The 18,651-nt window shown below is 39.6% G+C and overlaps 4 protein-coding genes across 4 annotated transcripts; 2 read left to right on the top strand and 2 right to left on the bottom strand.

Moving 5' to 3' along the window:
- The first annotated feature begins 1,206 nt into the window (after nt 1-1,206).
- On the top strand, nt 1,207-4,129 carry LOC110766764 (eukaryotic translation initiation factor 3 subunit D). The gene is made up of 2 exons (XM_021970127.2): nt 1,207-3,010; nt 3,799-4,129. Exon 1 carries the CDS (start codon nt 1,307-1,309, stop codon nt 3,005-3,007), a length of 1,701 nt encoding a protein of 566 aa, XP_021825819.2. The 5' UTR covers nt 1,207-1,306; the 3' UTR covers nt 3,008-3,010; nt 3,799-4,129.
- A 2,196-nt stretch (nt 4,130-6,325) lies between these two features.
- Nucleotides 6,326-7,626, bottom strand: LOC110766789 (uncharacterized). Its single transcript, XM_021970166.2, has 2 exons — nt 6,961-7,626; nt 6,326-6,837 (listed from the first exon to the last, which is right to left on the bottom strand). Exons 1-2 carry the CDS (start codon nt 7,544-7,546, stop codon nt 6,542-6,544), a joined length of 882 nt encoding a protein of 293 aa, XP_021825858.2. The 5' UTR covers nt 7,547-7,626; the 3' UTR covers nt 6,326-6,541.
- Nucleotides 7,627-12,376: 4,750 nt separating this feature from the next.
- LOC110766804 (VQ motif-containing protein) lies at nt 12,377-13,487 on the top strand. The gene has a single exon (XM_021970187.2). It carries the CDS (start codon nt 12,584-12,586, stop codon nt 13,328-13,330), a length of 747 nt encoding a protein of 248 aa, XP_021825879.1. The 5' UTR covers nt 12,377-12,583; the 3' UTR covers nt 13,331-13,487.
- A 2,893-nt stretch (nt 13,488-16,380) lies between these two features.
- LOC110766811 (protein RALF-like 19) lies at nt 16,381-17,204 on the bottom strand. The gene has a single exon (XM_021970200.2). It carries the CDS (start codon nt 17,001-17,003, stop codon nt 16,635-16,637), a length of 369 nt encoding a protein of 122 aa, XP_021825892.1. The 5' UTR covers nt 17,004-17,204; the 3' UTR covers nt 16,381-16,634.
- Between the last annotated feature and the right edge of the window lie 1,447 nt (nt 17,205-18,651).

Below are 18,651 nucleotides of genomic sequence, written 5' to 3'. Positions count from 1 at the left end.
TCCTCCTATATGCTCCCTCTTTTAAATGTTTTCTTTCTTGACTTGACCTTTCTTTGAATTATTGAAGCTTACGAACATTTGTTATCTCTGGTGGTGACAGTCTTTTTCTGATAATGATTATCCAGTGCATAATTATTAGGGTACATAAATAGCTTATATTGTTTGAAGAAGAGAGAGATGAATTATTGGTTGATATTTCAGAACATGAATGCAAGAGTTTTGTTAACAAGGTAAGTCTGCGATGAATAGGAGCAATCGAAAGAGAACCTTCATATCTATTACAGATAAGAAAAACTAGCTTACTGAATTTGCCCAATAAACAGATAAGAACCTTCACTCATGTCATGTATGGGATTTCCAAAACCATGACAATCTTCATAAGCTAATGACCATATGATCCATTGATATTTAATCTCCACTTTGTCTTTGTCGAAAGATGTTCTCAATTCAAATCTTACGATTGACGGTTGTTTAAAAAAGTAAAAATAATAGCTTCATAAAATAAAAAAGAACAATCTTCCCATGAGTTAGAAGTGTGTTATATATTGCAAATTGCAATACACAGTCTATATGAGGTCTATCACTAAATACTGTATCTCATATGCTTTTTTGTCAGAGTTCGACATAATGCGTTCAGCGCACAAAAAAAGTATTACAATTCACCAACTTTATAACAAATCCTCAAACCCTATCCAACAAAAGCAAAAAGTAAAGACATTGTGATGACAATTCACTAGGAAAAGGCACATCAAATAATTATAAGATGATTATAAACATTAAAAAATTGAAAAGAAAATCTTAGTTTATTATATATAGTCTTATCTTATGTGTGAGTTTGCCTTGCATTGATCATCATCATTGATCCTTAAATCAGGTGAAGCAGGATTCAATATGCCATCACCAACGAAATGAGAAGTGTGCTATGCTTCTACTGAAAACCCTAATTATAATTAGTAAATCAAAAGAAGTCAGGACTTGCTTATCTTTCTCCAATTTCGATCTCCATACGAATGCAGAAGCAGCAAAGTTGAACTTGTTTGACGAACTAATTTGGGTGTGTGAATCAATCCAATCCAATTCTGCAAACCCGACAAGGCCCAACCCAATAGATAAAGCCCACACTTGACGAGAGAACCAACCAAGCCCGAAAAGTACATTACGGCCCAGGGATGAAACAGTAAATTAACCCGTAGTATATAACTGCACGAAAACTAGGGTTTAATCCCAAACCCAATCGGGACTGAAAGCTTCTTTCACTGTCAGCACCGCCAATTTCCTCTTTCTGAATCTCTCAAATCCATCAGCCATGGTCGAAGGCTTCGAAGTCGGAGGCGTCCCGTTCAATCCAGACGGGTGGGGCCCACCGGATAGCGCCACCACCCCAACCACCACCTCCAACCTCCCCCTCAACGTCCCCTTCGCCCCATTCTCCCGCGCCGAGAAGTTGGGGCGGATCGCCGACTGGACCCGCACCTTCAACAACCCGGCCCGGTCCAAGAACCCGTCAGATTCAGTCTTCGACTTCTCGAACGACGAGTCGTTCCCTGCCTCCGCCGATGACGACGCCTCATTCCGTCTCGTCGACGGAAAGCCCCCGCCGCGCCCCAGGTTCGGCCCCAAATGGCGGTTCCAGCAGCAGCGGCAGCTGCCTCACCGCCGCGATGAAGAAGTCGAAGCCAAAAAGCGGGAGGCCGAGAAGGAGCGGGCCCGCCGCGACAGGCAATACAACATGAACCGGTCCAATGTCAACGTCCCTCGCCGCGAAGCCGCGGTTTTCAAATCATCGGTCGATATTCAACCCGAGTGGAACATGCTGGACCAGATCCCTTTCTCCACATTCTCAAAGCTGTCATTTTCGGTCCCAGAACCAGAGGACCTGCTCCTCTGCGGTGGGCTCGAGTTTTACGATCGGTCCTGCGATCGAATCACGCCCAAGAACGAGCGAAGACTCGAGCGTTTCAAGAATCGGAACTTCTTCAAGGTCACCACCACCGACGACCCAGTCATTCGCCGACTTGCAAACGAGGACAAAGCTACAGTATTTGCCACTGATACCATTCTCTCGACTCTCATGTGCGCGCCCAGGTCGATTTACTCTTGGGATATCGTTGTTCAGCGAGTTGGGAACAAGTTATTCTTCGATAAACGTGATGGGTCGCAGTTGGATTTGCTTTCGGTTCACGAGACATCTCAGGAGCCATTGCCTGAAGCCAAGGATGATATCAATTCTGCTTACTCCTTGAGTGTTGAGGCTGCTTATATTAACCAGAACTTCTCGCAGCAGGTTTTGATTAGGGATGGCAATAAGGTAACATTCGATGAGCCCAACCCATTTGCGAATGAAGGTGAGGAGGTTGCTTCTGTTGCGTATCGCTACAGAAGGTGGAAGCTTGAAGAGGGTATGTATCTGGTTGCGAGATGCGAGGTTCAGAGTGTCATGGAGGTCAACAATCAGAGGTCGTTTTTGACTTTGAATGCGCTTAATGAGTTTGATCCCAAGTATTCTGGTGTGGATTGGAGGCAGAAGTTGGAGACCCAAAGGGGTGCGGTTTTGGCGACTGAGCTTAAGAACAATGCTAATAAGTTAGCTAAATGGACTGCTCAAGCTCTTCTGGCCAGTGCGGATTTGATGAAGTTGGGTTATGTTTCGAGGGTTCATCCTCGTGATCACTTTAACCATGTGATTTTGGCTGTGGTCGGATATAAGCCCAAGGAATTTGCTTCGCAGATTAATCTGAACACGAACAGTATGTGGGGTATTGTGAAGTCTATTGTTGACTTGTGTATGAAATTGAATGAGGGCAAGTATGTGCTTGTTAAGGACCCGTCTAAGCCTCAGGTTAGGATCTATGAGGTCCCTCCAGATGCCTTTGAGAACGATTATGTGGAGGAACCATTACCGGAAGATGAGCAAGTTCAGCCACCTACAGAGGATGGGCAAGGTGCTGAGCCAAATGCTGCTGCAAATGATGTAGAGGATAAGGAGGTTGAGGCTACTCAAGCTTAAAGGGTAATATTTCTAGCTGCATTTCAAACTGTACTGTTCCTTACATTCTTAGTGTTTTAGTTATTTTTTAATAATAATGTATTGAATTAAGCATTTTTTACTAATTTCATCATTGCTTAATGATTTCTTACCTTGATCGTTTCCCTTTGAATCATGTATAACTTCGAATATGGCAAAAGGCTCCTGAAGATGAATATAATGATTTGCTTTAGTCATTCAAACTTCAACCTAACTAGATTGTGTGAAGTTCGAAGATCATTTCTTACAGTGTAAATTAATAGTCTTTTCTTATTGAGCTGTTCACTGTTAAATGTTAAATATAAACCTGAGGTTTTGGTAGGCCGTTGTTGCCAATCTTGACTTGTCCTTGCTTGATGTTAGGCGTTGTTGTTCTATTATAAGCACACATTATATGGTGATTTTAATCTTTTTCCTCTTAAAAGTTAGCCACATTTGAACTTGAGAGCAAATACGGTTTCTTGTGCTTCCAGCTACAGTTGACTCTTGTTAGAAATGGAACAGTTGACTGTACTCCTCTCCTCACATTTCTAGAAAGGAATCCTTTGATGCTTTTATGAATATGTTTAGTTTCTTCTTGAGGTTACTATTAAGTTTTGCTTATTATCTTTTTGCCCCTTAGTTTAAATTCCTTGTGCTTTCAAGTCAGTAAATGCTTATTTTACGTGTATATTGCCTGCTGTATGATAGAATGTGACTTTTCGTTATAATACAAATTGGTTTTATCTTGCCTTTGTTTTGTTGATTGCTTCATCATTGGTTGTTGGCTGCAGATTAAAACCGATATCGCAATTGGTAAGATTGGAGACTTGGCTACAACTCTGATAGTTGCAATGGGGAAAGAAGCTTATATATGCCTTTTCAAGGACTTTGTATTTGAAGTTAGCTAACTTTTATTTCGTCACTGGCATAAAGTATTCTATGAGTATTTGTAGTCTGCCATCTTTTATACTGGCTAGATAAAAACTTGTAGACCATGGGAATGTGGTTTTTGTTGCTTCTGATTTCTTTTCTTTTTTACTTTTACCTGAAGTTTTCTGTTATGCTGTGTTTTGTAAAACTCCAATTTTGTCTTGATACGTGTTTGGTTTCTTGTCCACGGTATTCGGTTAGTTCTTTCCCCATTACGTTTGCGTTTAGAGTGTCTTCTGTTAGGAGGTTTGCTTGTTCTTTCCACTGTGCGGCATCCCCATTTACTCTGAAATTAGAAGTCTTGAAATTTGTGTGATTTCGTTTACCAAGGGAATTTAAGGAGCTGGTTATGCAATTTGTTTAGACGAAGTGGAATTTCAAGTAGCCACTTTGTAATCGTAATATTAATACTGAAATTATTGGCTTTGGGCCCTCATTTCCAAGTGGAGGGGATTGGGCTAGGATTTTAATATGGGCCTGGGCTGTTCATTGCGGTTGCAAGCCCGACTCTTTACAATGTGGACCATAACTAGCATAGCATTCTCAAAATCTTTAGAGTTGAGTAGTGAGGGCCTTATCTGAGCCTCTTAGATGAGGCCTTATTTCTTAACTGTTGATCAATTTTGTTAGTTTAATCCCACAGTTAAGAGATAAGATCTCATCTAAGTAGCCCTCACTATAGAAATCTAGACATTCGCATGCATCTTTCAATGCATCAAACACAGTCCATGTTAAGAAATTATCATGCTTATTTCATACAATTCAACCCACAGTGTAGTGAAGTTAACCCAAAAACAAGGAATAGTGCACACCTCCCATTCATAACCCTGAAAAATGTTACGATTGTAGGTCACAGCCGTATCAAGAGACCCATTTGAATCCACTTCTTGTTGTTGATGCGTTTTTGTTTTTTGGGCCACATGATATAGCAGTTGGCCCCACCAAGCACCTTCTCAAGTAGTAGGTTTTGGACAAGATCAGCTGCGTGGGAAGAAGATTTTTTCTTTATTGGACAAACTCTTCTGAGTCTGACACAAACCATACTATATGAAGCAGCATTGTCCCACAAATTACCAACAGGAAAGAGGAGGCACCCTCCTTTTTTAATTTTTTATAGGCTTATACAAGAAGAAACTATTAATCACCCTTAAACATCTGGATAATTACAGGAGGAATATGGATTTACAGTAAAAAAAATTACCTAGTGTCACTCACAAATGTCATATATATTTTGATTTTCTAGCTAGGCATGCAACAATATTAATGTACTAATTTGTCATTGACATATATTAAATGTCAATCTATGTGTATGCGTTGCACTCACCACTAGCGTCGCCGATAATTGCTGGGACTCGTAACTTGACATTGGAAACTTGGAAAGCTATGGCCGTTTGTGAGAAAAATGTTTGAAAATTGCAGGTCAGATAGTGTTTTTATTTTACTCATTTTCTCGTAAAACATGGCTTTTGGGTAACAGCAAACCTGTCCCATAACCATCATTGGTCCAAGACTGGCGTTTTCGTTGAAAGCTTCATCACCAATTTTTCCACCAAAATTATTGAGCCTGACAGAGATGAATAATTATTTATTATTACATATACCACTATAAATTTTGAAAAACCAAAGTAGGTTTAGCTTGGAGAGGTGTGTATATGCTGAGTTGCTCAGCCAACCCAAAAATAGCTCCTCCCAGTCTGCAACTCTTTCTGCCATGTGATGTGATCCATTCCACAGTAATATTACTCATCCAGCTGTTTTAAATATGCTATGCAAAAACCAATTAAGCTCTCAATAGCTCCATCCATGGCAGCATAATATTAAGCAAATGCCATGCCCATGCACCACCCAACTTATTACCTAATGCACCCAATGAAGGAATGAGATGGGTGGAAAATGGAACCAACCACGTGACAAGCACGCATGGTGTTTATACAATGTTCTCTTTTTAGATTGATATGCCATGTAAATTTTTGGCTCCACAAGATTCTTTTTCTGGATCAGCCCCCACCAGACACATGATTTGACATGGTTAACTTTTCTAATTGTCCAAAGACAAAACTTAAAAGCAGCGGCTGATCCATGAATCATGGTGTCCTTATCTCTCTTTGGTAAAAAGGACAAGGACGACTGAGCTGAGGGGCCCCACTGGATAGGGTTTCCCCTCCTTAGACATAATTATACATGACCTTTCAAGAATCCAACGGCTGTGAAGAGCTCAGTGCACCAGACTGTGCATGCATGCATGCCGAGGAGCTTTCAAATTCAAATTCAACGCTTTCTTTATTCTACAAAACAAAGCAAAACGAAAGCTCCATGTCTGCCCATCCATAGCTAGCACAGCAAGCAGTAAAAATTATATGACCGTTAAATAAATAAAACTCTCACTACTACAAGTTAAAATAGGTAATTCTATTATTAATAATTCAAAAGAGTACACCCACAACATTACCATTCTAAAAATCCCATTATTTATTTTTAGCCAAATAAGAAGAGTACCATTAAAACCATTGTTGGGGGAAAACCCTAACAATGACAGATTATGCTAGGATTATGTGGTGAAAACTAGACAAAGACTCAGTACAAAACACACATGCTGTAAAGAAACTAATGGCATTTGGGCTCAAAGGCAAATGGGCCAACATTGTAGAGGAGGAATGGGAGTTTCTTGGACATGAAAGGCTTCTGTGGCCTCAAGACTGCACCACTCAAACCGGCATGTAGATCAGAGGGCTTAGAGCAAGTGGCAGAGGGTGATGAGACGAGGGAGACCTTGCACTTGTGAGCTCCGAAGGTGGTGATGGTCTTGGGTGCTGTGATGAAAAAGTAGCCATTTTTGTCTGTGTTGGTTTTCACAACCAATGGGTACTTGGTGTTGTTGCACTGTAGCTTGATAGTAGCTCCTGCCATAAAAAATAAAATAAAAGCCAAATCCAAGATCACATTGTTAGAAAAATGTTTATAAATTAATGTTTTTTTTTTGTTTTTTGTAATTTAAGTGAAATGCAGAGGAGTTATGGACTAACCAAGAACAGGGGAGGCGCCCAAGAGGGTGTCAACGCCGGAGTATTTGCAAGACTTGCAGTAAACAACGCCTTGAACCGCTACAAAGCTCCTTGGGAAAGGTTTCTTAGGCGGGTAATGCGGAGGGTGAACCGGGGGGTGGCTTGGGCTCTGAACCGGTGGGTGAGCCGGTGGTGCATGGTGGGTTGGAGGGTGACTCGGGGGTTGAACCGGGACGTGAGTAGGAGGGTGAGCCGGTGGGTGGGCATGGTGGTGGTGGTGGCTTGGTGGGTGGACCGGAGAATGGGTTGGAGGGTGAACTGGTGAATGGGTTGGAGGGTGGACCGGTGAATGGGTAGGAGGGTGAACCGGTGGGTGAACCGGGGAGGCAGTAGGAGGGTGAGGATGTGGGTGCGGGTGTGGGTGGTGGTGGTGGTGGTGAGTTGGTGGGTGTGCAGGGGAAGCTACTGGGTGTGAATAGTGAACATGGTGGTGTGGAGGAGAGCTTGGGGGTAAAACATCAATTACATTTCCAAACACAGTGAAGCAACTCAGTAGAAGAACTGAGAGCTGCACAAAGACTAGAGCTTTAGCTCCACCAAAACCCATATTTTCTCTCTCTAGTCTTTTTTCTTGAGAGAGAGAGAGAGAGAGAGTGACCAATGAGAGAGCGAGAAAGAGAGATATGGAGTGGGGGGCTCAATGAAGTGAAATTTATAGAAATTGAAGCCAGGATTCCCTGCAGTTTTACTTCATGAATTTGGTTTTGAATTTTGGTGTGGAGGGTTTGGGGTTGGGCTGGGCTTGGGAGGGTGAATCGTAGGAGTGTAGTGGACAAGCTGGGTCACGTGCCCAGCAACGAGTAACCAATTTTTGCATATAGCAATGTAGAAGTTTCCGAGGCCTTTTTATTTTAGTAATTAATAATACAAGTCTTTGGTTAAATAAACTCAAACTCAATAATAGTTTATTAAAAGAATAAAATGAAAGCTGACAGATGAGTAGACCGTAGGGTTAGACGTGGACATGGCCCAGAATAAAAGCGGAGCCAAAGCAAATCATAAAATTTCAAAAGCTAGCTTGATCGAGGTGAGAATATTGTACCTTACAAGAAGACATCAGTCAGCTTTTACTTTTTTACTTGCCCTCCAATCCACTTTAGCCATCGTGTAATTTTCATCTCGGTAATTCCAACAAATAACCTAACCTACCCTAAGTGTAGGATAACCCTTCTTAATCAATTTGACTACTAACTTCCTTTATTCTTGAAGCTTTTTCTCACGTTTGTTTGGTGTAACGGCCATTTAAAATCGTAAATAACATGCTCTAATACCATATTAGAATTAACGAGATCAATTTGTAGTCTACGTTTGAACATGGTCAAAGGAACGTGAATTCATATTCTCAACACTTAAAATATTGTCGACACACCTTAGCTTGGTAAACAATTCCTTAATTCTGTCTTAATCAAAAAGCTTAGTTGATTTGAATGCTAATTATAGCTCTTGACTGTGGTTGTCGGTGGCAACTGCCACTTGTCAATACTGTAGAAGGTTCGACTTGGATTCCATCCCGCTGCTTCAGATTTGACCCCGATTATTCGGTTCAAAATAAATCTTGCAAATAAATCCACGTGCCAAGCAAATGAACTATAATTTACTCCATTACTAAACAACTAAATTGTACTTAATGGGCATCGTAATCCCGTACTTCCCTCGAGTTTTGGGCTTTCACTGACTCCATAGCCCAATACTATACTTCTTCTTTTTTTCTTTTTTCTTTTTCTGGGTCAAAATTACGTTTCCTCCATCAATTAAAAATAAATAAATAAGCTGCCCTTATATAAGATTGGGATTATACTATCACATACATCAGATATGACCTATGCAATTGCAAAGGTGGGTCAGATTTTAGTGAGTTTTTATTGCTTGATTTTGTTTTATCTAGGTTGAATATTAGTTCAACCTGTCCAATAAGGTTCTGATAACTATATATATATATATATATATATATATATATATGTACTTATTGTGTTGAATTGGCAATGAGATGAAGTCAGAAAATGAGTTCATAATACAGATAGATTTCTCTTCATTCTAGAGATTATGCTTCCTCTGAACTGTTTTGCCCCGCAATTCAACGCAATCTGGATTCTTGTTCAAAGCTTGACTTTCTTTGGATCTTGAAATTCGTCATTGCTTCCCTCATATTCTATTTTATTGTTTATACCATTCATATTTATCTACGGTCATGAGCCCAACCCACCCTTCATGTTGTTTTGTATTCATGATCGAGGAAACTAAATTACAGTTCGGAAAGGATTTGTAGATGAAGTGATTAAGTGCATTTATCTCTGTACCCGAGATCTTAAGTTCGATTCCCTCTTTTCAAATATAGCTTATATTAAAAAAAATGAAAAAGTTAAGTTACATTTGTGTGTCTTCAAAATGTGTTCAAACAATATGAATACATATAGAATTGAAAAAAAAACTGACTAAAGTGGAAAATGGATACATAGCTACAAGAATCAAAATGTTATTAGGCCGTCTAAACAAACCCAGAGAACAAACAAGGACAAGCGCAGGCCTTCTAAAGCCATGCACATAAAGCTTAAATACTTAGCCCAGCCCATATCTTTATTTGCACATCAGCCCATTTTACTTGTACAGTTTTATGTAAGGTAAAGGTATGGAGTGAATGAACGATTTCTAATTCCTTGTCTGAAAGTTGAATACTGCAAATCGTATCGAGCTAATTTAAGCGGGGCATTAAAATGATTGGTTATATAATAAATGCTAAATCAAGTCCGTGACTACGATCAGTTTATTGTTGTGAGAAGTCAAATTAAGCATGTCCTCTAGATCCTCAGGCAAGTAGGGCACCCACCCCTTAGAAGATGTAACTTATGCAGTTTCATGTCTGCAATCATAGAAGAAAGTGTGTATATGTTGGGCTGCGAAATAATTGAAAAGGCTAGTCAAGTCAAGCATGGCAGTCCCAGGACAAGCAAGTTTACAGAGTGCCCTTTTCATGCATGTGAAATACGCACTGGATTTCAGCTTCTGTCACAATCAAAATTGTGGCTTGTGGTGGCATTCGAATCTAACTTCCGCAAGTATGTTGCATGCAGAAATGTTGCGATGTAAAAGAAAATTAATAAATGTCTGCATCCCAGCTAATCGAATTTCTAAACGTGCTCAGTGGGTGCATCTACAATTTTCACTCATAAATTGGGATTGGTATAGGCCAAATCAGGACAAGGATCGAAATGTTCATGTTTGTCCGCTCTAAAAAATTCCCCACACAACACCATAGAAGAGACAGGAGAGAAATTTATATATAACCGGGATAGCACTAATTTACTATCTCGTGATATACAAGTTCTTCTCGAAGATGAAGGAAGGGCCTAAAATAATTATAAAAAAGTCCTCAAGCCTGCATTTGATAACAGGATAAGGCTCTTGGTAGAAGTGACTGATATAGCAGAGAGTGTGGTCCCTTTGTTTGAACCTCTCACAGTACAAGTAGCTAAAGCTTTTAGTTCATATAAATGAGAATTGGATTCACCTCTCATTTTCACTTTTGCCTATTGGGATCCTGTCGTTAAGTATCAACTTCAATGTTTGACATGTGCTAAAGGAGATTGGAAACTCTCATCTCATCTCACCCGCCCAAATTTATAGGAGGTTCAAAATTCTGATTCCAAATCTCCATTAGCTAGCAACTTCAACCGCGGATATAATTCCTCATGTCAAGCGATGCATATAAACTTACCTACTCCGGATTCGTAATCTTTTTCTCTGTTTCTCTCGTCACGTCATATTTCGTGCAAAGAAAAAGTGTGTGAAAATGTTGCATATAAGTCTTTTTCATCTAATTCATCACTGTATAAAATGCTTAAGTTCTTTATGCATCTTTAGAATATAGAATACTAGAGGACACCAACTCTTGTTGTTGGTCATTGACTTCTTTCATCTGACTCCAAAAGTGAGATGACTAAACATAAAAATAGAAAAAAGAAATTTAGAATTGCTTGAAGAGTTCTTCTTGTTATTCCCTGCGAGAACAAACAAGACGTATCAAAATGTCTTTTTCCCTTTTACTCCCACAGAGGCCAAAAGGGTGAGAGTTTGGTTTAATGGGATTTCATTAACGAAACCCCAAGTTTTATGAAAAATATCAAAGGGCTTGTTAAAAGCTCTTTAAGCAGAGAGAGAGAGAGAGAGAGAGTAAATGACCCTGAGAGAGAGAATGTGAAATAAGAAAATCAATGGGTCCGGGTCATGTCGGGTCGGGGTACTGTTGTACTGTCATGTACTGTATAATTGGCATATGACAAACACAAGATGCTGACATTTTCTAGTGGTCATGGACCAGCCAGGGCCAAACTTGGAACCATTGCAACAAGGTTGAGGGTAAAGTAGTAATTCAACGAGGCAGAGGTTGGACATAGTTTGCATCTAAAGATAATTTACTTAATTTACTTAATCCTGGTTTATAAATGAGTTGGGCTTGTGCAGATTAAGTGCACCAGCACCACCTCCCAAACATAGCATTTGAATAATTAATATGTTAAATGTTAGCATTCAACTTTGCAAGTCAATGACAACTTTGAACATTTTTTTGATGATTTCTTTACATATTCGTTATATCTCTCACAGCTGGACCTGACAAACAGGTCATTCGTTTCGTTTTTGGGTTAATCCGGTAACATATTAAGTTAACGGATTAACACAAAACGACCCGTTAAGTTAACCGGTAACCGGTGAGGTGGAAACCGCACCAATGCCATTTAAGCAGTCGGTGTTGCCATTAACTCACGCCCACCCGTTTTCTTAGTGCATTTTTGTAGTTCTGCTGGCTCTGTGCGTTTTATGCCATGCGTGTTCTGGTTTCTCTGCTTGTGTCATGTCAATATATGTTCAGATTATTTTTCTTTTTCTTTGGACTTTTTTTGCTCACTTTGTATTCAACTTCCATCTCATCGTCGATTCGTGGTTTCAAACCTAGAAAACATATCAAACGACCACGTTTTGTACTGTACTTGTACCTGATATGGACTGTAAGAGAAATCACATGTATACTAATCGGTATATTATGACCAAAAAAAAATGTATACTAATCGGTATTTGTATGTAACAAAAAGAAGTTAAATACTCATTAAAAATGCTGGATATAATTAAAGTCATGTCCACAGTGATACATGAATGATAATCTTTTTTCTAGAAAGATATCTTGAATAATGATATCATCTGTGGAAAAAAGCAACCCCATTACAATATTAAATATCATTATTGCCTCAGTTTATTAGTGTTTTTGATAATTGACCTCAATTTATTACATTACATTAATTAGCACAGTTAGTGAGAATGAATTAAAAATTAAAAATTAATTAGGAGTGTATATATATCACTAACTCCTCACAGCGCGTGAGAGAACTTCACACACCAGTAGAACCCCAAGTCCCCACCAAAACATTTCTTACCAAACCAAACGAAAAGCAACAAATTCTCATCTCAAGACATCGAAGTCTCTCTTCTTCCTCCCCCCTCCCCTTCCCTCCTCCTCCTCCTCCTCTTATTTTCTCTCCTTCCTTCAACTTTCTCGACAACCAAACAGTGCAAGAAATCAGAATCATCATCATCAATGGAAACCTCGCCAAGACACCAACAAGAGAACCCAAACCCTTCTCTGCTTCCTTCTCCAAACAGCCACAGCTCCAACAGCAGCACAAGTAGCACCCACAGCAACAACAATGGACTTCAAGCTCCACCAACAACTCCAACTCCCCAACCCCCAAAACCCATCACCAGATCCGAATCCGCCAACCCGTACCCGACCACCTTCGTCCAAGCCGACACCAACTCCTTCAAACAAGTCGTCCAAATGCTAACCGGATCCTCCGAAACCGCCAAGCAGGCCTCTTCAAAACCCGCCAACACCTGCCCAGACCCGCATAACAAAACTCACATACCACCCATCAAATCCACGCCCAAAAAGCAACAATCCGGGTTCAAGCTCTACGAGCGCCGAAACTCACTCAAGAACCTCAGAATTAACCCCCTAATCCCCGTCTTCAGTTCCAACGCCTCCGGCTTCTCTCCCCGAAACCCTGAGATTTTATCTCCGAGCATTCTCGATTTCCCGGCTTTAGTTCTCAGCCCTGTCACGCCGCTCATACCCGACCCGTTTGACCGGTCCGGGTCGGCCAATTACGGGTTGAATCCCATTGGGTGTGCCCATTTAAACAAGGAGGCTGAAGAGAAAGCCATTAAAGAAAAGGGTTTTTACTTGCACCCGTCACCTAGCACGACCCCGAGGGAATCGGAGCCCCGACTGTTGCCTTTGTTCCCTACGACGTCGCCTAGAGCTTCAGGTTCATCCTCTTCTTGAACCAAACCAACTCTAAATTTTTTAGTTTTGTTTAATTTTAATATGTTATTGTTGACATTGATCGTGATGATGATGCTGAGGATTGAGGAAGATAAATTGTAATGGAATATTTGCAGAGAATGAGAGAGTCCTTAATCAAATTGTAAAATTTCATGTATGCCTCTCGTTTTAATTTTGCTTTAAACTCATTTCCCATGTTTGGTTGCTGAGAAAGATGAGGGGAGAGGAGAAAAGAAAATTTCCAATTTTTCTTTCCTCTACTAGGCCAATCGCGATTGACAGGGGTGTAAAAAATCTAGAATTTGAATTGGGGAGTCAAAAAGCCAACATGGGGAGTGAATGGAATTTACTTGATATGGTTTGTCTACTCTTTTTTATTTTTTCACTAAATAGAGAAGTAAATGGGAAGATGTAATTCAACTAATAAATTATTAGGCATTAATTATAACAGTGTAAGAAGTAATTCTAGGTAGATGAACAGGAGGAGTGACAGTCGAAAATGAAAAAAGAAAAAGATTGAAAGGGGAAAGAGTTTGTTTTTTTTCGTCAATGGGAAAATGAGCTTTGGGATAGCTGTCAAAGAAAGCGGGGAAGAATGGGCAAGGAATCTTGACCCTTTTGTTGTTTTTCTCTCAGTGAGATAAAAGATGCCAAGCAAGGCAGCCTGCATTCTGTTGTATTCACTACATGGCTCTTTTTCTTATAAACCAAAAATATCAATGCATGCATTTTTTTCGTTCACCTACTGTTATTGTTAAACATTTAGTGATTTTATACTTAATAATTATTGTTAATTTAGAGTAGTTTAGAGTATCGAGCTTAGATGCGAGAGTTTCTGCTGTTTATCGAGCACTACTTCATGCTCTACGCATGGTGGATCTATAGTTATAGGTCATGATATAGGTGAGAAAGTGACCTTTAGATGTATGATGGGTCCTACTTTGCATCTTTTAGTCTTAGGATCAATCTAGCTTAAGAAGCTGATCCTCAGAAAAAAGTTCCCTAGTGTGTAATGGTTGCCCCATCTTAAGTGTCAATCTATCCCCGGTTTCGGTTTCGTTTCATGTAAGTGTTTCTCTATATTAATGTTTTAGGGTGGAGATGTTGATTATTGGGTTGTTGGGTCCCATTGAAATTTGGTACCTACTTGTAGACTTATTATAGTCGTCTACTTGGTTGAGTTTCTTGGTGGGTCGTGGCCTTTTTGAATTGGTGTGAAAAGCAATCATGCAAAGCAGCAAAGGTTCTCTTCTCCTCTGTTGAACTCTAACATGGTTTTTGAGTCTGCTTTTTGACTCAACAAAAAGACCAAAAACTGTGCAAAATACAATGGGGACGCATGAGAAAGTGAAAGTGGAGGGGGCAGTAGTGGGACTCGTGATGATGAAAGAAGAGAGATTGAGAGACAGGCAGTGATGAAGTGATGAAAATTAAGACGGGAAAGCCAGAAAACATGGGTAGGGCTGGCCTCTTGTGCTTTGTTTGTTTGTTTCCTCTGCACTGTATGATAGCATATGGTTGTTGAGGGATTGATTGCGAATTTGAACCTTCCATATGGACTGTTTAGAAACCCGTTTGGTCTTTGCTAGTGTCACCATTGATGCATTGTGGGTTTTCACGCCCGTCAACAAGCGTTTCTGATATTATTTGGTAGAAAAATATACAAGTGCTTATGAGTCACAAAAATGCTTTCTAAAGAAACTCTTAGCCGTAGCACTCCCAAATGGATCAGATAGCAGTAGCACTCCCATATCTAACAAACACTTTGGTATACTGTTGGTGTTTCTAGTTTTGCTTTTGATGCTTTTAGAATTCACCTCTATCTTTGACAACGCTTGCAAGAAATTGGATCAGATAGCGTTTGACTTGGTCCAAAATTGTGGACCTAGGTTCTCCAAGCTTGGGCCAGTAGATTAATTAGCCAACGAGTCTTGTTGGGTTGAATGTACAACTAGAATCATTCATCTTTATCCTTTATCCATTGGGTCAAGTCATCGTGATTCATGATTCATGATTCGTGATTCAACCTAATCTATTTTAAACCTAATTTCATATGGCCAATTTTCCTGTTGATGACTATCATGTTAAAATCAGATTAATTTCCTTTGCAAATTACGTAACGCTCACTCTTTTTATATTGTAAGATTGACGGGTATCATATAATATTATAAAATTGATTGGCCATATGCATAAAATCTTACTTGTTACATTGTTGCTATCTCTGACTAATAACACAATAATACTTGGAAAAGTTATCTTACGTGTCATTGCATCATTGATCGGGTATAGCAAAAAGTGATATTCCCGCTACATGAAAGTCTTTCTCGTCCACCTCAGATCGAGCCAAGCACTACTAAACGTTATGCCACCTGGCTTATACTTGGATGCATGATCATCAACCAATCTCACTACCTTTTTTTTTTGTCAAGCTCATGTCGCTACTTATCTGTAGTGAGCTTTTCATCGAAGGTCTTTTATCTTTATCCACAGTTTTCTCGAAGCTATAGCAATTCACCTTTTTAATTTTCTCTTCTTTTTCTAAACAAAAGAGATTTTTTTGGGTGCGTATCTGGCTAATCACTATCAATTTGGGGGTAAAAAACTACTAATTCATCATTTTCTATGTATTGGAATGACCTCTTTAATTATACCCTTATTAATCTTTTCTTTTTGGCTATTTTGGTTTTGGACCACGCCCAAAAGATCTTTAAGGGCAGCACCCAGCACCCAAATTTTTTGTTTCTATAAATTTGTAGTAAAAAGGCAACCTATATATGGACAAAAATGCCTTTGTTATTATTAATTTATCATGAGCCAATTTAATCAAAGAGTCGTAGCTGAGGTCAGAGTTTTGGGCAAAATTAAATCAAAAAACGTATATGCATCAATAACTAATTAATTTAATCCGAAATTGTACGTAATTTGCATGCATGATTAGTCAAATGAAGCTCCCAAAAAAAAGTTGTAATTCCTCATTGAAATAAAATCATACGTACCCAAAGGTATATATATCTAGATTATTCATTTCCTCCTTGAAATACAAGCATATATAGTAAATAAAAATATATAAATATAACCAAAACAAAGATTACAGAATAATTCAACAAACACAGTAATTAATCTTAAAATTCAAAAGGAGGAAGACATATAATCTTGAAAGCATGAATGTCGATGATGATCGATGATTTTGATCCCACCTTCATTCTCTTTTCACTATATATCCTTGTACGTACGTACTATTTCTTTTTCTTATTCTTTTATTTCTCTTTGATCTGGTCTTGTAAATAAACCGAATTGATCACATTCAGCGTCTGGCGCAGCGGGTGATGGTGGTGCAGCCGCGCTGGTAAGGGTTGGCCCTCTGCCTGTTTTGGCAGTTGTAGTAGGACTGGCCGCGGCGTCCGCATGGCACAGCATTGCGCCTCAGGGCACCGTACGCAATGTACCTTCTTTGACTCCCTCTAAGTGTTCGACGGCTGCTCTCTGAGTCCATCATCATTTCGTTTTCTTCTCCGATCATGTCGCCAACTTTGCTGTTGGCTCTGTCGATCAGCGACTCGTCGTCGTGGGCGGTGAAGCTGAGGCCCCAGCTGGCCTCATGCCCTTTAGCTGATGACTGGGCCACCATGGCCAAGACCACCATCAGCACAATCAAGCAGACTTTGTATCCCATCTTCGTTTTGATAGTTTAGAACAGGTACGTACGTACACAAACAAACTGCTCTTTTATTCTTTGTAATTTGTTTGTAGAGGGAGAGAAAAGAGAGGGGCTTTATGGCCTTTGTCTCTGTCCTTCCTGTTCGTGGAGGGAAAGAGAATGAAGGATATAGAGGAAAAGGTGGGTAGGGTTATGAAGCTGGTTCGTTGGGATAAAAAGACGGGTCTATTTTAGCTTGTGGGTTGTCCGTTTCTTTCTCCTTATTTTTCTGTCTTTTTGTTCGCTACCTCATTAATACATAAGGAGGAGGAGTGCTATTATTAGTCCTGCGTGAGCGCCTGAATTTTCTATGGTTGCCAGCCAAAGCCAAGGTCTTTCTCTTCTCAAATTCTTTTGCATTACCAATATTTTGGCACCTTCTTGTGAAACATTGCACGTTGGGTTTATGGTGGCCCATAATCTTTCTTTGAAAATTCGCACCTTCGGACATGGGGTAAGTGCATTTGAGCTCGTGAGGACAGAATGGGCTTTAAATATTCTAGCCCATCTCTTTCTTTTGAAAGTTTCTAACTTTGCTTGGCCCGAGATGGACAGATCATCGCTCTCCACACAAATTAAGAGGCCAGTTTAAGATTTTGAGTGTCTGTTAAATTGGGAAATAAGAACGCCTAATGATTGATTAATGTGGATTAAAAGTTAATGGCAATTCATCCAAACTTATATTCACTTCAAAATTTCGAAGCTTTCGAACCAAGGCGTGAAGTGCAAACAGCAAATCAAAAAGGGACAAACCAGAAGTTATCAGAAACCTTTAGAAGAATACTCTCATTTGGCGTCCAGTGATGTAGACACCAAAGACATATTAAATCAGCACGCCCTGAACCTCAAGCAAGAGCTTTCCATTATTTGCCATCAAATGAATACGTACCATTACCATCACCAAGATTTTTATTTATGTAAGAATAGGTCCAGAACTAAAGCATGAGCTTAATTTCCATTATCTTCCGTCCAATCAGCATCATCGCCAAGATTTGATGTAGGAAGATCTTAATTTTGATAAGGGACTTTTTATGCACTTTAAAACTTCATAGGGTTATGTTAATATTAATTGTCCGTCCGAGTCTGAGTGTGTATGCATGTTATTGATGCAAGTGGATTTCACAACGCATCAATACTAATTACAATCACCGGCTTTCATATGTGCATGAATGATTGATGGCTAGCGTAGTGCTCCTTGCTTCCAATTTTTGCAACTCATCCAATTCGTATAATGCAATTTATTAGGGTTGAAAATTTTGCTTAAATGTACAGGGGTCCTAATCAGCAACCTAACAACAACTACGTAGACCCATGTGGCCATATCCACACTCATATCTTTGACCTATCATAATTACTGGCCTTTTATTTTTTTTGATTTCTCTCGATTTCCTCCTTGTTTCCATCCTCCATAGTCAAGAGAACAATGCTTACTAAAGCGACGGCTGAGATTTCCTTCATATCACAATGATCATTATGTCATCAAATTTGTCTTTCATGTGGGACCCAATGGTCATTTCAACTTTGTGTCTTTCTCCTCCATCTCCATGCGTATACGACACTCTGCTGCACGGAAGCTTCTCTAAACTAAGTCCATTAACATGTAGCATGTGCTATTTGTACCACG

Source organism: Prunus avium, chromosome 4, assembly GCF_965620075.1.
Source record: "Prunus avium chromosome 4, drPruAviu1.hap1.1, whole genome shotgun sequence".
Lineage (NCBI taxonomy): Eukaryota > Viridiplantae > Streptophyta > Magnoliopsida > Rosales > Rosaceae > Prunus > Prunus avium.
The sequence above is the reverse complement of the archived record's forward strand: the minus strand, read 5'-3'. Positions and strand labels throughout refer to the sequence as shown.